The sequence below is a fragment of the Gigantopelta aegis genome, chromosome 6, assembly GCF_016097555.1.
Source record: "Gigantopelta aegis isolate Gae_Host chromosome 6, Gae_host_genome, whole genome shotgun sequence".
Lineage (NCBI taxonomy): Eukaryota > Metazoa > Mollusca > Gastropoda > Neomphalida > Peltospiridae > Gigantopelta > Gigantopelta aegis.
Window position 1 is genome coordinate 26,617,201 of NC_054704.1, and position 18,746 is coordinate 26,635,946.

The 18,746-nt window shown below is 36.8% G+C and overlaps 1 protein-coding gene across 3 annotated transcripts in view; it reads right to left on the minus strand.

Moving 5' to 3' along the window:
* The window catches only part of LOC121376347 (ceramide phosphoethanolamine synthase-like), a 50,749-nt gene that overhangs the window by 21,650 nt on the left and 10,353 nt on the right, over positions 1–18,746 (minus strand). For 2 of the 3 annotated variants that reach the window (XM_041504194.1, XM_041504192.1), the window contains exon 2: positions 14,278–15,180. In XM_041504194.1, coding sequence (XP_041360128.1) covers positions 14,278–15,072 — 795 coding nt within the window. In that variant the 5' untranslated portion in view covers positions 15,073–15,180. Of the gene's footprint in view, positions 1–14,277; positions 15,181–17,828; positions 17,887–18,746 lie in introns of those variants that run through there. The other variant, XM_041504193.1, reaches the window with a different exon arrangement.

Genomic DNA, 18,746 nt, shown 5'->3' on the forward strand with positions numbered 1-18,746 from the left:
ATCAATAAGTTTAACGTAACTTAAATGTTAAAACCAGTATTGCTCATGTAGTATGCCAGTCCCTTTGTCTAAATTTAGATCATCGCGACAGTGTCGAATATGCAATCTTTATACGAATATCAGCCGCCAGATTTTTGTGTGTTTTTTCCTCGCTGTCAATCGCTTAAACATTATTATTATTATTATTTTTAAACACCTAAAAACCTAATGACTACAAAGTTTCAGAACAAATACAGCCTAGCGGTTTAACTGGTTCCCAACCATATCAATACGTTACATAACATAAATGTTAAAAACAGTGTGGCTGATGTAGTGTGCCAGTTCCTGTCTAAATTTAGATCATCGTGACAATGTTGAATGCGTGGTCTGTTTACGGACATCAGATAATAGTTAACCAGCCGTTTTGTTTTTATGATTTCTCTTTATTGTCTTTAATACATGTAGATGGTTGAGCATATCTCATAATAGGAGTTAGTCATAATTATTACGCAGATGCAGCTATGTTACAGAGCAGGTTAGCATGCAGCATTGGGTGACTAAAAGCCAAAGGGTGCATAAAAAGATAGTGCAGGGCGCACAGTAAGTTAATACTTTTCTTAATGTGCAGAATGAGTTGCTTCCTTCTATTTAGCAAATTTAAAATGGAGGGCAAATGTTTCATGTTGTTGTTGGAAGATTTATTTTGTTAATAATGACACAAGTACTTTAGTCGGGATTTAGTGAGTACGGTAGGTTATACATTTTTACTTTGTATGTCCATTTGTTACACTACTTCGATTGAGAAACGGTTGAAACAAGGTGCCACCAGCTATATAGAGGATATGTAACAATATTCGGACGTAGAAAGAACCACACTTTCTACGTCCCTTTGGACTACATAAAAAGACAGAAAAAGCATTAAATTATTTACAAGTAGAAAAACAATGGATTGTGTGTATATATTATACGGATAGAATAGTGGATATAATATATGCATGTAATATACACGAGACAGTTATTCAGTTAATTATGTGATTTAAGAAATATATATCACAGATGACTCCCATTTTTGAATGCATGACTCCCAAAATAAAAACCTGTGAGTCATGACGACTCCCATTTTCCAGATGCTAGGTGGAACCCTGTGTATATATGTAGTACTTATGTTTTGTATTTGTGTTCAATAAAAATACATTCAGTGTTCTCGTTGCTCCATTTAAGCGGGGTGGCCCGCCCTGCTATTGCATTTTGCCGCCCTCCTTTCACGTTCTCTGCCCTCCTTTATTTTTCTGCGCCCCTCTTTATTTTCCAGCACCCTACTATATTTTCCAGCACCTATCTCCGCTACTTCCAAATGCACACTCTTTTCCACACATAAAAAAAACAAAAAACAATGATCAGTCTGCACATTGGACATCAAAGGAAACAAGCCGCGTTGTGTACGATAAAGCAACTGACGAAACATTTACGACAGTTACTGTAACATAATTTAATAGTATTTTTAACAGCCTCTATTTTGTCCCATACCTGTATCCATTTGTATGTTTAATACAAACAATAAAAGTTATATTTTATTTGAGTAATGAAAACAGTTTAATTTTTTATGGATTCGGTAATCTCCGACTAAAAAAAACCCCTTATTTGGCGCCAAATTTGTCACGTGATCAGAACGGTCACTCTATGTTTTGTTTCCAAAAACTGTCGTCTGATATTTTGTCCTCAGTTACAGATATAATTGATTTAACTGACGATTTTTACTTTCTGTCATTTATGTCATTCTGTTTATTCAGCAGTTCTTATAACATATTGTAAACTTTTCATTTTGGGGGGATATCACCGCTTATAAAATCAACGGAAGTGGTAGTGTTTGGCATTAAAATCATTCATCTTGGGTGCCAAATAATATATACACCGCCACTACAAAAACTAAACTTTTTATCAGTTGGCGATAATATTTTATCACAGCGATCGATTCATTCGATGAAGATGGGAATAATATAAACAAAAATTGACATTAGGGGATCACACAAATGTCTTTTTTGTTTTTCGTATATCTTGAAATCTTTATTAAAATAATAATATTACCCGTAAAACTTTGATCGGTCCAGCAAAACCGGAACTGCCAGTGAATATCAGATCGATAACATCTTCGGTTCAATTAAAAGACGAGTCTGCTTGTATTTCGTATAAGCTCCCACACCCCGTTCCCATTTTTTTTTTTTTAAGGGTGTGGTGCTGCGCGGCCGCCCTCCTTTAATTTTCACCCAGCGAGAACAGTGACATTTACAGGTTATCATTTTACATACACGTGTAACATTTTATGCATGTTCATTAAACTAAATATATTACAATCAACTAATACTTGTACGTTATCTACACCCTTTTATCTGCCCTATTATACCAAAGTTCAGGATAGACGTAATTTAAGTTGCATATAGCCACCCAATGCAAATCAAGTCATAAAACTTTAATAGTAATTTTATACTGCAGTAAACAAACTGTGCCACTGGGATTAATTTTATTGATTATTCATTCCACCTGTCCACTTTCCAGCTGACACACATTACTACATAATATACATACACAGAGATTTTATTTCCTAGCTGGTCATGGTTTTCGTTAAAAAGTGTCATACTGTTAAGCTTGTAGGTGAAACAATTCACATCCAGCAGGGGTGTCAATAGTTTTAAAGTATCCCAAAACTTGTAATCAATAAACAAATTTACTTAGGGGCTGTACACTATTAACAACTTTTATATTAGTGTACATATGTACACATATAAAAATGGATTTATCCAGGATCTTTCACCAGGGTCCCATGAATTGGAAAAATTAGCACCAGTAAATCATATTTGGGATATTTATGAGTATTAAATTAATTTATTACAACAAACATAATTTTATATATATATATATATATATATATATATACTCTTCAAAAAAGTAGGGGAACTCTAATAAGAATTTACAATTGCCAAAATTGTAAGGTAGCTGTGGGGAATGGTTTTATGATAATAGTGAATTAATTGGGCAAACATTACAACCGTTAGTTCAGTATTACAGATAGAGGATATTATATGAGTGTCCATGACAGACGATGTTTACGACACAAGTGCCTATCATGTCCCAGACGTGTTTAATGGGGGAAAGGTCTGGGCTCATTGCTGGCCATGGCATTCGATAGATGTTGTGCTACTGGAGGTGAACATTGACAATTCGTGCACGGTGAGCACGGGCATTGTCGTCCTGAAAACAAAACGTCAACCCACACGCCTAGCAAACGGGACAACAAAGGGTGTCAGTATGTTGTCCCGGTAGTACTGCAGACCTTGCCTTTTAAGGTGCGCGGTTGCGATCACGCTCGTACAGCGCATGTAATTTCAATCTGGCGAGTGTGAAAAATAACGCACGTTGCACTTAACAAACAGCACACGTAAAATAATTTTGTATATTGATTGCCACTACATGTATTTACCTTATGTAGCTGATAAAAAGATCCGTTTAATAATACCAGGAAAAATAATGTTACGAGAATGGTAGCGTCCATGCAAGATTTTAATATATGACTGGTACTTATCTTTGCTATACAAATTGGAAAATACAGGTTTAATAGACATCTTCGACGACATACCAATCCGATCAAAACTTCTTTGCCTATTTAATTTATTATTAATTAGAAATAGTCCACTTTTGTAAGGTAATAGATCACAACGTCTGATAAAGATAACTCATTTATAAGAGAATGAATTAAATAGTGGCTTCTGTAGCCTACACAAATGAACTTGTTACGGAAATCAGTGAAGTCGGTAAAATTGTCTCGATTAGTTCATAACTGTTAGCCTACAAAGCTTACATGAGGTCCCGAAAATGGCAATAGTATAATTTTATACTTTCTTTACAAAAAAACAAGAAGAAAAAAGAAAAAAAAGAAAATGAATTTAGATGGAATAATAAAAACAAGGAAAAGAAATGATAATAGATATGTAGGAATAAGCATACCGTAGGTATTTTTTACGTCTATTATTTTTCTTTTTTATTTAAAAAATAAAATTAAAAAAATAATTCATTTATATATTTGTATTTCAGCCAGAGGTTAATGAATGTGCATATGTTATTTGTATATAGAGGATTCATCACGAGTATTTTTTAATATCGAAAATATCAACCGAGTCTATGTTAATTGGCATTTGTCAAGGCTCTGCCGAGACAAATACCGATTAACTAGACGATGTTGATATTTTACATATTAAAAAACACGAGTAGCGAATTCTATTTATCCTATAACACTTCTAAAATAACAATTTAATAATTTTTTTAGTAAATCACAGTACTAAAGTCACCATTGATGATATGACGTCATCACGATTGGCACAGGTTAGTTTGACGTCACGCATTTTAAATAAATCTTTAAAAACGTTAAGCTCAAGTACACAGGTCTTGATGGCTAGTAAGCAAATAACCCATCCACGACAACACATTACCTCGAGAACTTGCAAATTTGTATACCATTATTAACCGGGTTAATAAAGTAAATTATCACATGAGTTTATGACATGGATATGATGGGTAAGTTATAGGATAAATGTATATATGTACACACTATATTAACATTAAAATCAGTGATAATTGCCAACTATTTAATTTTTGTTTAGTTTATTAGAAAGTCAAAGACCATGTGACTGGAACATGATTTGATGTGGCATATTGACCAATCAGAACTATCGATGTCAAATTATTTTTACTCTTGGAATTTTGCACGCACACGCTGGTCTACTTGACAACTTATTATGCATTGATGATGGCGTCTAAAATTAAAGTTATCTTTATTATGGCATCCTACGTTTGAAATAAAATCCTTTGTAATGACAGATTTTGTCAGAGTTTTTTTTATTTTTTTTATCAACAACACTGGATCAATGACGTACTGCTGTCAGAGCCATTCGTAACTTGTAGCGGACCCTTCCTTGCACAATATGGAGGGGGATTCTGTCAGTCATAGTGATACCACCCCACACCATAACCGATCCACTGCCAAATCTGTCATGAAATCGCATTGTGACGTTGGCATGCCGTTCATTTCGTCGTCAGACCGACCACACCTGTCAAGGAAGTCAAAAGTGAATAGGCAGAGTATGACAAATATTTTGAAAAGTCACTAGCCACAGGGCTAGTGGGTTTGTGAAAACCACTAGCCCACCAAGATAAAGCACTAGCCCAAATTCTTGATCAATTATAACTGGATTTTTATCTAATTTTTGTAAGATTATACATTTATGAGTATAACAGTAAAATGAAACAAACACTTAAATTATGTTGTAACTTTCAGTTTTGTTGTGTTGTACGTTTGGTCTTTTGTCAAGTGTGATCCATCGTTATTGTCCCATTTTCGCTTTTGCCCTCTCCCGGGGAAAAATAATTGATTAAACTCATGGTTGGTATCTAAAACCACTATCAAAACAATTAAATTTAAACAAGGGTACGACAGTGTGACACACGGTAATAGATGGTTCAGTGTATTTGGTAGTGGGTTATGCTTTTCGGGCCTACTATTCATGTCGCCAGGAACGGTACTGCCAATTGCTCAAATACAGGGCATTATCCCATGTCAGACCTTTATCAAAAGAATAGAACGGCGACATCTAATCCGTTGTTAATTGATGAACGAAAAAGGTATTATCTTGTATCGGCAGCTGTGAGACATTATCCAAACGTAATAGCTCAAGCCGAGTCATTGCATGTGCCGTTAGCATTAAAGTAAATTGTTTTCCTGGTTGCCAATAACCATATGTAAGCGAAATGTTAAATTAGAAAACAATAGGTAAATAAAACAAACACTGAAATTCAAAGCATGACTGGGGTTTACTTGATTGAGATTAACCTGTCGTCACGATTGGTGATTTCCAAGTTAGCCTAAAACATAATTATGTGCGAGATTATCTACCACGTGACGTGTCCAACCAATCAAAACACGCATGTCATTAGACTTATTTCCTGTGCCAGAAACTTGAAAGCGAAAAGTAAACAATGCATGCTGTAACCGTGACGATGTAGAGATAGCATGTTACTGCAGTTTGCAGACCTAGTTCAAGTGGATTATTATTATATACAGATGATGTTGTTGATATTATTCTATGACAAATGTCACAATTAAATTTATTAAATGAAATTTCAGCCGAGAGAAAAAGAAAAAGAAAAAAAACAAAAACACGATGGAGCGATAAGGAGAGGGGTTTCTCACTAGCCCGAACTTAAAAACCACTAGCCACGGGCGTCGGGCTAGCGGATTTGTCGAACTCTGGAATAGGGACTCATCTAAAAACATGGCATGTGACCAGCGATGAATACCCCAGTTCTGGCGCTCCCTACACCATTCACGTCTATGGGCAATGTGATGATTTGTCAAGGTAGACACAACCCGGGGCCGTCGAACACCATTAGCTGGATGAAGGTTTGCAATAATTTGATTTGCTGTTTGAGCTTGATTTCTTAGAGCCTGGTTACGGATGAATCAATCCTGTACTCCTGTCGTTACCCTGGGACGACCTGAATGGGGTTGATCTTCAACATTGAAGGTGTTGGCCACTTCATGCTGACTTCTGCCTGTTTGCAGCATACCAACAGCCCGTAGACGCTCATCATGTTGCATACACCGCATCGCAAATTAAAACAATAAAAATTACTACAAACAAAACAATAACAACTGTATGATCAACAGAATGAAAAAGATTGACAGAAATAATGTTCCACAGTGATTAATCGACCTTCCTTGATATTGTCAAAATCGATAAAATGGCACCCCACGCACGTGTACTGCGTGATGCACTTGCAAACTATGGAATGGAATGTGTTTCAGTGTGTTGATAAACAGACCTGAACGTTCTTTACTAGGATGTCTGTGGTCAAAATGTATGTTCGGTCTAATAGTTGATATTAACATTAATATTTCAGGTTCTCCTACTTTTTCTGAATATATATATATACTCTTCAAAAAAAGAAACGCAAAAGGGTACAAATAGGTTATAACTCCGATTTTATGTTTCCTACCGGTTCATGCTTTGTGAATATAGGGTCATTACATGTCCCAAACACATTCCCACGGTTACATTCGATAAAACGCAGCTACTGTACAATAAAGTTCCAAAATGTGAATATTCGCAAAAACGCAGCCACGTGCAAACCATGTCACCACTGCACGTGCGTTGTCTGCACGTGCAACATGAACACCGACAGTATAAAAGTGCAGGGTGTTCGCTTGCCTGGCCTCTGTATCTGGCCGACAGTTGACAATCCAGGACATGCCACGTCTCAGTGAACCGCAGAGAAACAATGCCATCGGCCGACTAGACGCAGGCGAATCCAGAACGGCCGTTGCCAGGGCATTCCATGTGTCCCCAAGCACCATCTCCAGACTGTGGGACCGTTACCAGCAACATGGATCAACACGTGACCTCCCTAGATCCGGTTGACCACGGGTCACTACCCCCGGGCAGGACCGCTACATCCGGGTACGCCACCTTCGGGAACGATTGACTACTGCTGCCACCTCCACAGCCACAGCAATACCAGGTTTGCGCAGGATATCCGACCAGACCGTACGGAACCGCCTACGTGAGGTAGGAATTCGTGCCAGACGTCCAGTTCGAGGTGTCATCTTAACACCACAACACCGTCGACTCCGACTGCAGTGGTGCCAGATTCATCGACAATGGCCTCAACTGCGATGGAGACAGGTGTGGTTCAGTGACGAGTCCCGATTTCTGCTCCGACGTCATGATGGAAGATGTCGCGTGTATAGGCGTCGTGGTGAACGTTATGCGGCAAACTGCGTGCAGGAAGTGGACAGATTCGGCGGGGGTAGTGTCATGGTGTGGGCAGCCATCTCACACACTGGCAGAACTGACCTGGTCCACGTGCAGGGCAACCTGAATGCACAGGGCTACATTGACCAGATCCTCCGGCCACACATCGTTCCAGTTATGGCCAACGCCAACGCAGTGTTCCAACATGACAACGCCAGGCCTCACACAGCACGTCTCACAACGGCTTTCCTACAGAACAACAACATTAATGTCCTTCCTTGGCCATCGACATCACCGGATTTGAACCCAATTGAGCATCTATGGGACGAGTTGGACCGACGCCTCCGACAGCGACAACCACAGCCCCAGACCCTGCCCGAGCTGGCAGCAGCCTTGCAGGCCGAGTGGGCCACCATCCCCCGGGACGTCATCCGTACTCTGGTTGCTTCAATGGGCAGGCGGTGCCAGGCAGTTGTCAACACACGCGGAGGCCACACCCGGTATTGACTCCAGATGACCTTGACCTTGGTGGTGTGTCCTATCACTTACTCACAATGGACTAGAGTGAATTGTGAACAATCCTGCAACATTTGGTAATTATCGGACTCACCATTCAATAATTAAATCAATTCTCCAAATGTTACGACAATGTGGTTTTGCGTTTCTTCTTTTGAAGAGTATATATATATATATATATATATATATATATATATATATATACACACACATACATACAGTCGAACCTGGTCTAACGGTTACCTGTACATAACGGTCACCTGCCTATAATGGCCACTATAAATTCCTCCCCAATGCATTTCCTTTCTTATTTGACCTGTACATAACGGTCACCTGTCCATAACGGCCAGCGGTCACTATTTTTCACCCAAAATCACAGGTTGAACCTGCTATAACGGTCACAAGATGATCGTCATGTCTTTACTTTTTCAATTATCTTAAAAATTATAAATTAAATGTGTTTATATGGCCATGTCTGTATCTTTGGGTTTATTTTCCGTCAAAGTAAAGTTCCACTGTAATTCTCTGATCATAATTGAAAAACAAACGAGCATTCAATAACTTTCATGACATGCAGTTACCGGTGGTGTAATTCGATTGGTTCTCAGCATCCTCACTGAAGAGTAGACGACTTCCCATTGGCTGTACATAATGTCATCTGAATGTATGATCACTCTATTGAGTCTCGAGAAACAAAACAAATGAGGTGTTATGTTAAGTGTTTGATTGTTTCTAGCCAGACATGATTGGAAAATAATCAAGAACTGCTGAAGGCAGTGGTCATTAAAGATGCCCTGTGTTAGGATTATTTAATGACTCATGATCTTATTCAGCTGTAATCAAAGGTCATACTCCACTGAAGGATTAGCGGTGACATGAAACAAACAAATGAGTTAAACATGCCACATGGGTAATAACCTTCAATTAAACAAAATTTCTTCTGCAAGTCAATGTCCATGTTTGCTAAATGTATTAACGAATACGTTTGCATGCAAAATGCCACTGAAAAATCATACTGCTTTAACGTTAGAAAAGAGAATCAACATTATTAACAAATCTGAGAAAGGCAATTAAGTGCGCGAAAGATCACCAATCATTGGTGTAGGACGTTCTCGGATTAATTCTATTTTAAAAAGGAAAGCTGGTGTTCTTGCCGATTTTGACAATAATGTTTCAGCCGAAAGAAAAAGGCAGAAGAAAGCAACAGGCTAGTGTGGGAATAGTTTTAAAATGCGATAGTTTTGATGTGTTTTAATATATGGGTTCTAATTTTGAACCTGTATATAAGGGTCACCTGTCTATAATGGCCACTTTTGTCATGTCCCTTGGGTGGCATTTATATACAGGTTTGACTGTATATGGAATTTTTAGTACAGAAATTGGGAATTTTCAGTGCCATTTTCTTTATGTTTGGACCCACAGAACTCGTAGATAAATCACTGAAAAAGATTTATCATTTTGGAACCAACACTCCTGCCAAATGCATAAATACATAAAAATGTTACTTTGCAAGGGGAATTCTTATCAAAATTTTCAAGTAAGTATAGACTGGCAATACCCCCAAACCATCCAGCCAATGGTTTATCAGGCTAGTTTATCAGCACGATTCCATGAATCCAAGATTTAGGGTCAGAAGAAATATCTATACTAAATCATGTTTATGATTTTGGCGGAATCCTACCCCTCACCCCAATCTGTTTATACACTCACAAAACTGTTGTTAACTGTGAAATTGAGTATCAGTGATTTATGAACTTGGGTAGTACAATAGATGGATGGAATTAGTGAAAAATACTAGCATTGAAATTTATAGGCTTATTAACACTATGCAGAAAGATGAAAGGTATTAGGTAGATCAACTTGGTTAAGCTTATATGCATGCCACAGTTTAAGGAATTTTTATACAAGATACTTAAGTAAATATTCTCTAGGACTCGCCCTGCCCATTACCAAAGTAATGGTAACCAATGGTTAATTTTAATACAGCTAGCACTTAATATTTGGCTAATAAATTATTTTTTTCAATTAGCCACTTTTAAAAAAATGCCCTATATTAATGAAAGTTGGCTAAAACAAAAAATTACATGGTGATTCAGTAGGTACTGTGATTTAATTATTATTTCTAAAACAAAAAATTATATGGTGATTCAGTAGGTACTGTGATTTAATTATTTCTTGTTTAATCATGCAAGATTTTTTTTTTTATTTAACGACGCCACTAGAGCACATTGAAATCATGCAAGATACCAAAACCTTACCGACACTACAATTTGGCAGACCACAAGACAATTTTAGACTATACATGTACTGGTATTAAATATGCTGCTGCGAATGGCAGCCAGTCAAGTCCTTGGTGTCAGTAGACACTACAGGGGAATCATCTGACTGGATTAAAATTGTAGTTGTTCCACATTTAGCCAATAGTTCACGGTAACTGGATTGGTAAATATCAAGGGGAGAGACATAGCCTGGTGGTAAAGTGCTCACTTGAGGTGCAGTCGGTCTAGGATCGATCCCCATCGGTGGACCCATTGGGCTATTACTTGTTCCTGTCAGTGCACCACGACTGGCATATCAAAGGCTGTGGTATGTGCTATCCTGTCTGTGGGATGGTGCAAATAAAAGATCCTTCGCTACTAATGGAATATTGTAGCGAATTTCTTGTAAGACTATATGTCAAATTACCAAATATTTGACATCCAATAGCTGATGATCGTGCTCTAGCAGTGTTCGAGATTAACGGTATCCCAATATCCTGGGGATACCAGAATTTAATTTTGGATACCAGACTTCAATAACCCAGTATCCCACCGGGATACCATATAATGTTGTTTTTGTTTTTTTTAATCCTGCGTTTTTATTTTTTGCTGAAACAATGAAAGTCATCATTTACTAATGAAGTTAAGTAACAGCATTGTTCACATTTGTTACGATGTTATTTATGAATTTCATTTAAATGGGATACTAAATTATCAGGTGAGATACCAGATTTTGAAATGTTAGTATCCAACTAATTTTTTAATCTCGAACACTGTCTAGTGGTGTTGTTAAAAAAACCCTCTCTCCTCTCAATAAAAAATAGTATAAAAGTCCTTTAAGCTGGATTAATATACAGATATCACCATGAAAAAACATTGAGGGCAGTTATTAACTGAAGTCAGACCAATCTTCGTAAACACAACTGTTAACAGTTATTTATCTTGATTCTGTGAATGCTAGAACATGGTAGAACAACATTTAAAATAAAATTTAAAATTTAAAAAAGTCTAAACTTGTATAAACATTATTATGTGCATATGGGTTTAAGCATGATAAACAATGATATCAATGATTGAGTTGTAGGGTTTTAAAATATTAATGAATTGATAAAGCTCAAGATTGTGTAAATGTTTTAGGGTAATTAGACTAGGATGTCCCCTAAAAATATTTACAACAAAATAGTGTTACATTACATATTTGGTTCACAATTTGAGGTTATAAAATGTAGGTTCAAAATGACAAATATTTTCTTTGGAATGAATGAATGAATCAATATTTAACACCACCTCAACACAAAATTTTCCTTTGGAGACTTGCTTTAGTGATATTTTCTAACTGTAAAGCTCGATGTATAAAGAGATGAAGAAATGCACTAATTTATTAATTATATTATGAAATACATTCACCAAATTTAACTTAAATTTGTGCTTTGTGGTGCATAGCTTATATCATACTGATGGCAGCATTACATAAATTACAGCTCTAGAGTTATAATTCTTCCTGTTGAATGGAGCAAGGAAAAGGATAAACATTTATAGAAAAAAACATTAAACCCCCCCCAAAAAACAAGACAAAAAACAAGACAAAAAAAAAAAAGAGAAAAAAAAGAGATGTGAATGCACTTGTATTGATTTACCGGTAGCGATTATAATAAAAAAAATTGATCGGGTTTTATTCTAACAATGTAATAATCTGTTATAAAAATAAATAATCAATTCTGGGGGTAAATGTTAACTATAATAGTAATTGTTCCTCCACTTTACATTATAGATGATGGAACTGATGTAAATATGTTATTATTTGTTTTCATGTGTACATATATATTATAAAGAAAAAAGAAAACAAAAAGTTATTAAGGGTAAAATTAGCTATTTGTTGGAATTATAGATCTATAGATCCACGTAAGCACGGCAATACAGCATGTACATACATGTAAGTGTACGCATGGTCCTTACAATACAAATCTTTCTTACTATATTCATACATTATATTATTCTAACCAATTGTGTAATCGAAAGTTGATCGACTACTGCCCAATGATCAATGAGGAAAGTATGATGGCTTCCCAAGACTAACACTGTATACAAACTTAAGTGAAAAACAAAATAGGATACCTTTGGTACATGCTATTATTATTATTTTTAGCACCTTTGTTGCTCCTTTCAATACATTTTTCGCTCCAGCCAGTGCACCACGACTGGTACATCAAAGGCTGTCGTATGTACTATCCTGTCTATGGAATGGTGCATATAAAAAATCCCTTGCTGGTAACCAAAAAGAGTAGCCCATGAAATGGAGTCAGCAGGTTTCCTCCCTGAATATCTGTGTTCTTTAATCATATGTCCAACGCCATATATCCGTAAATAAAATGTGTTGATTGCGTCGATAAATAAACCATTTCCTTCCTTCCTTCCTTTCTTTTCATTACTGGCAAGCAATCAAACGTACCTGGGTACTATATATAATAATTTTGCATTTCATTTGTAACACACAAAATGTAGTCATTATGAATACATATATATATGCATAACATAAAAAATCCACTAGCCCTAGGTCCTGGCTAGTGAATGTTTGGTCTGGACTAGTCTGTGTTTAGCATGAAATGTACAAATTATTGTAATGTCTGAAAGTATACATGCACCAGTAATCAACTAACTTTACTTGAAAAGCATTTATAAACAAGGTTAAGGTCACTATATGTTCAGTTGTGTACAAGCCTGAACAAGTCACCTGTGATTACTAAATACCCAGTAAACAGGTATTGATTGATTGATGCGTGTGCATGCGTATGGGATAAGGTGTGTAAAGTGTAACTGGCATCAAAGAATTGATTATTCCTTGAAATACAAACTGTGTATGGCAAACTAACTGACTACAACCAAGTGCCCAGTGGGATGGTTAAATTAATACTCCCATAGTAAATGAATGTAGACAGAAGGATCAGTATCTGTTACCCTATATGTATTTGCTTACCCCTATCCACTGTTCAAATGCGCGTCCACCCTAGGCATTACCTCTAACTCTGTCGGTGTATCTACATAAAATTGTGTACTGGCAGCAATTTGGACTGTACTACAATCCTCCCTCCTCCCCCCATAAAACCCACCTAAAAAACCCCAACAAATGTCAAATATGAATGTTACAAATATTATAAGATGCCCAATTTAGAATGGACAAATGAAATTCCCATCCCCAGTGACCCAATGCATAAAGCTACATATTGTATCTCCGATGTTAAGTTTCACTATTTTATGCATCCCAAGCTACATGTAGGCTGCTTCTTGTTCCTAGGTATGATGCTCATCCCTTTTTGAAATTAAAATTACAATACCTGGTTTTAATTTTTGGTTAGCCCAATAAGTGTTTGCATCTGTCACTACACAATAATTTACCTATTAGGGTGATACAGAACCAAAAATAAACTAAATATTCTTTTGGTGTACAACTTAAAGCCTGAAGATTCATGTTATGTGTTGGTTACGGTGATCCAGAAATTTTCATGAATCATGATGTTTAAGCCAAAAAACAGTTGGGCTCTATTTATATTACCACATTAACACTTTGTACAGTACAGTGGTTGACACCCATGAGTCTGTCCAGCGGTGAACTCATTCTATGAGTTACACCCTGTTTCACAAATGAGAGATAAAAGAGAAACCTGCTTAATTTTCAAAAAGGAAATCAGCAAAAAGTCTTAAATAGAAAATGAAGCGCATGTACTTACTGTGAGTGAGGGGTCCTCCAGAGGAACTTCAAAAATGTTCTTGAGGTTATCGACAACAGAGTCCCATATAACGCTGGAGGCGCCCAGCATGAATCCAAAACACCAGCACTTCCAGAAGAGGTACTTCCGGCTGGGCTTCGGCATCAAGCTGTGACCATTAGTTAGCATTGGTTTCGTCGCCTCGCCATTCTTTGTCCAGTGAGGCAGCGTTTCGTGGGAATATTTTGCATCAAAGTACTTGAACAGGTAGAACAAGACACCAAACATTAAACAGAAACCGCCGGCTACATCGCTCAACGTGTCGACATAGTAGCCGGTTGTCTTTCTGATGGAGTGATACATCTTTTTGCTGGACCGACTCCGGAACACGACCCCATCCAGGCCGTCCAGCCAAGTTCGAAACTGATAGAGAACGACTCCGATCCTCCGTGTATGCAGGTTCTCGGAGGCTACGAACTTGCCCGACACAAAAGCTAAGAACAGATGAGTAAAGGATATCATGTTAGGTGTTATGAAGTAAAAGACGGTGCTGAAATTGGTGATCTTGTCGAAGTACTCCGTCGTTGGCGCGATGATGTAGTGGCTGGTCGGGTCGCTCATCAGGAGCTTCATGGACAGCGGGGAGAACGGGGAGAAGAGGCCGTCCTTGCTGGGCTTCTGGTGGGCCAGGGAGGTGTCGAGGATGGTCCTCCACAGGATGATGTCCATCATCACGTAGTACACAAGGATCACCAGCCCGAACAGCAGCAAGATGTTGCGCTCATCACGCAGGGCCTGTAGCGGAGACGGGAACATTCTACAGCAGCCGGGTGGCAGGATTAACACATTCTTCACTGTGGAGGTCACTGGGAACAGCCAATTATCGCAGACCTTCAACTTTCTTACATTAGCACATAACGGTTTCTGTAAAAAAGAATAGCAAAAAGAAACAATCAACCAAACCGTGCAAAATATACAGTATACAGCGATATTGTTCTAAATAATGTTGATTAGTGACAGCTGTTAATCAACTGAGAAACAATTAGCAACATGTATAAATTTAACAGTCTTCGCCATGAAAGGCAACTGATCGTTTCCACTCCCATCTATACACACTTGGAACGTTTTAGGAGAACAGCAAATCAGTCGCTGTGCTAAAAGACTTTATTTTGAAACTTCATGCGATTACTCGCCAAGCACCATTACAGGAGAGATCTTCAGCTCGCCTTGAATTTTGCTCATGTCAAAGACTGTTTAATGTTTATAAACTGAAACTTGTATAGCGAATTACTGAGACACTGAACAAAATGTTTCCTGGTGTACACATATCTATATACAAGTTGGTCATCCAGAACCCAACGTTCAAACAATTAAATAATGCAGGCCTCTCTGTGGCAGGAGAGCAATTGGAAAGTGCTTTTCTTTATTGAGCTTAATGATTTATGATTTGTTTTTATGTCACTTGTTGTTTGAAATGTCTAGCCTGGAGTAATTATTTACGAGAGCAATAGCCTTCTTGCCTGCTTTTTGCAAACGGGAGAGATCTGTAATGCACCCGTTTTTGGTAAAATTGTTTTAAAATATATGTATAAAGTTTCCAAATTTAACTCAATTCTAACTTGTATTACATAATTAAACTTACATATATATATATATATATATATACATACATACATACATACATACAGGTTTCACGCGAGCAGGCGAAGTGAGTCAAACCTTCGCCATGACAAGTTTGACTTCGCCATGCAAGTCAACGTAAGGTAAAATCTGTGTCACCTTTTAAAAATAGTACCACTTATATTGTACACAATCAGGGATGAATGATGAAGAACTTGAGGAATACCTATTCATAGATAATAATTAGTGTTAAATATCTGAGAATCCGTAGGTGCCACTGGCGCCAGAAAATCATGCGATAGGCTCCAGATAGGCAGTGAGGCTCAGACAACACCTGTGTCTGGCACTATATAGTACCGACTGTTGAAGAGTATATAACTTTAATTCTATTGTCAGGCATGTGTCAGGTGAACTTTTTTGGGATGTTAGGTCATGCTCCACCAGAAAATACATTGGAACCATCTTGTCATTATTATTCAATCTATTATGTATGTTCCTCTAATGCCGTCGTGGAACGAGATTAGTGTAATAAAGTTCTATTCCGTTCTGAAACAAAACATTTTTTGAGAGCAACAGACCTTGACATGATTAACTACAAATGCAGTTTCACGCAGACTTTCTCAAAACAAAGATATTGAAATCATAAAACAATACAGGCAAACATATCCTAGCAGCCACTGTAAATTCTATAAACAAAATTATGTTGAACAACGACAAGGTGTGACAAATAAGCCATCTTCACACCTTTACGGACGCTAGTACCCTTTCTCCACTGTGCATCAATTAAGAAATTGTGACAGTGGAATGCAGTTACTTGCCTTTGTGTAATCTTAGCTTGATAGTGGTAGATTAATCTACTAGAATCCTCTGCATGGAGTAGTAAGTAAATGAAAAGAGAAGAAAAACGTGTGAGAAAATAGAATTCCAAATGGTTAAATTAGTACTTTTCATGTGGAATGGTGATTTGTAGAAAAACTCTAGGCATCTATATTCAGCGCCACTTGCTGTTGACTACTAATTTATGTGGCCGCTTAAGACATGTTTGATGATATTGGGTTAATATCTTCTTTTTGCATATTTTATTTTTTTAGATTACAAATTCAAGTCTCCCTCCTGTTAAAAATTTCACCCTCACAACAGATTTTGTCCTCGCGTGAGGCATATGTATGTATATATATACACACTTTATGATTATTACTTTCTATGTACACATAAATACATGTATGTACAAATACAGAAAGTCAACCATCTTGAATACAATCCCCTCAATAAATCTGTTACTATTACACAATGTATATAGCTCACTGGAGAATGTATTGTGCAATATATACATGCACATAGACTAAATTCAACTTACTCCAAGTTGTATTTGATGATATAGGAAATGACAGCTTGAGCCGTGGTTTACTGATACAATATATACATATATGTATATGCCACTAACAATGAATGTGATGACAATTTGTACAGATAATTAATACAAATTTCCTGCCTTCTTCCGTGTTCAGTTTTTTTTAATTCACAACATGCAGGTTTTCCATTTATTTTTCCAATTAAAAAACCTGTCACTCCAAGCTTCCTGTCTTCTTGTTGATGATCAAAATGGTACTGTTAATGTTGTTATAACTATCGTATATATATCCAGGATGTTGCACGTACATGTAGATCTATTTACATACTGGAAACATATGTCACTGCATGTACATTACCAACATCCAGTTCAATACTGTAACAGATAATACACAGGCGATAATCCATGAGTTTTAAGACACTTCCTGTCCATAAACTATACCAGCAGGCTTACTGTTTTTTGTCTGCTATGGGATGTAGCCCAGTGTTAAAGCACTCTCTTGATGTGCAATTGGTCTAAAATTGATCCCTTCCATTTTACTCGAAAAATAAATGTATTCAGATTATATTCACTGTATAATTTTCCAAAGTCTTCAACTTACTATATATGCAAAATTTTAATTAACTTATATTCTCTTCCCAGTTAGGCCAAGAATCTTTCAGCCACCCCTCGTATTTCTGTAAATAGTTAATAAAATATTGTCTGAAAACAAATTCTAATCAAATTAATAACATTAATGAAGATCACACATACACACACTGATTACAATGATAGAACAATCCTGTTAATATTAATGCCAAAGTTTAAAAATGGATTCTGATCAAATTAGTGACATTAATAAAGATGATACACACACGTATGACTACGATGATGGACCAATCCTGTTAATATTAATGCCAAAGTCTAAAAACAGATTCTGATAAAATTAATGAAATTAATAAAGATGATACACACATATGACTACAATGATAAAACAGTCCTGATAATACTAATGCCATTTAATGCATTCTTGCAATGACACTTTCTAATCATACTAATGCAATTTGCATCCAAAGTAAGACAGCTGAAATCCCCCACAATACATGTTAAATCCTCACGTGGAGATAACCGTACCTGGCCGGGATTCTTATCCCTGTTAGACGAAATCAATAGAACAATCAGTCGAGTGCTGCCCTTTTATCAAATCCAATGTTTAGTTAAAAGCAGATGACCAGGGGACAAAATGATTACACAATGAGAAACACAACTCATTCTTTCTAGATACATGTATGTATGTATGTATGTATGTATGTATGTATGTATGTATGTATGTATATATGTATACATGCATATGTACATACATGTACTAAAGCATGACCAAATGAACACAGGTATCGTAAACATTGGCACAAACAAAAACATCAGCCACTGGGCATCAAACAAAGGTACATGTACATATAAATCCTTTCTTTTCATGTGCACGTGTGTGTACGGGTCATTTGTATCCACTTTTATACAAGTCATTTGTATCACCTTTTAT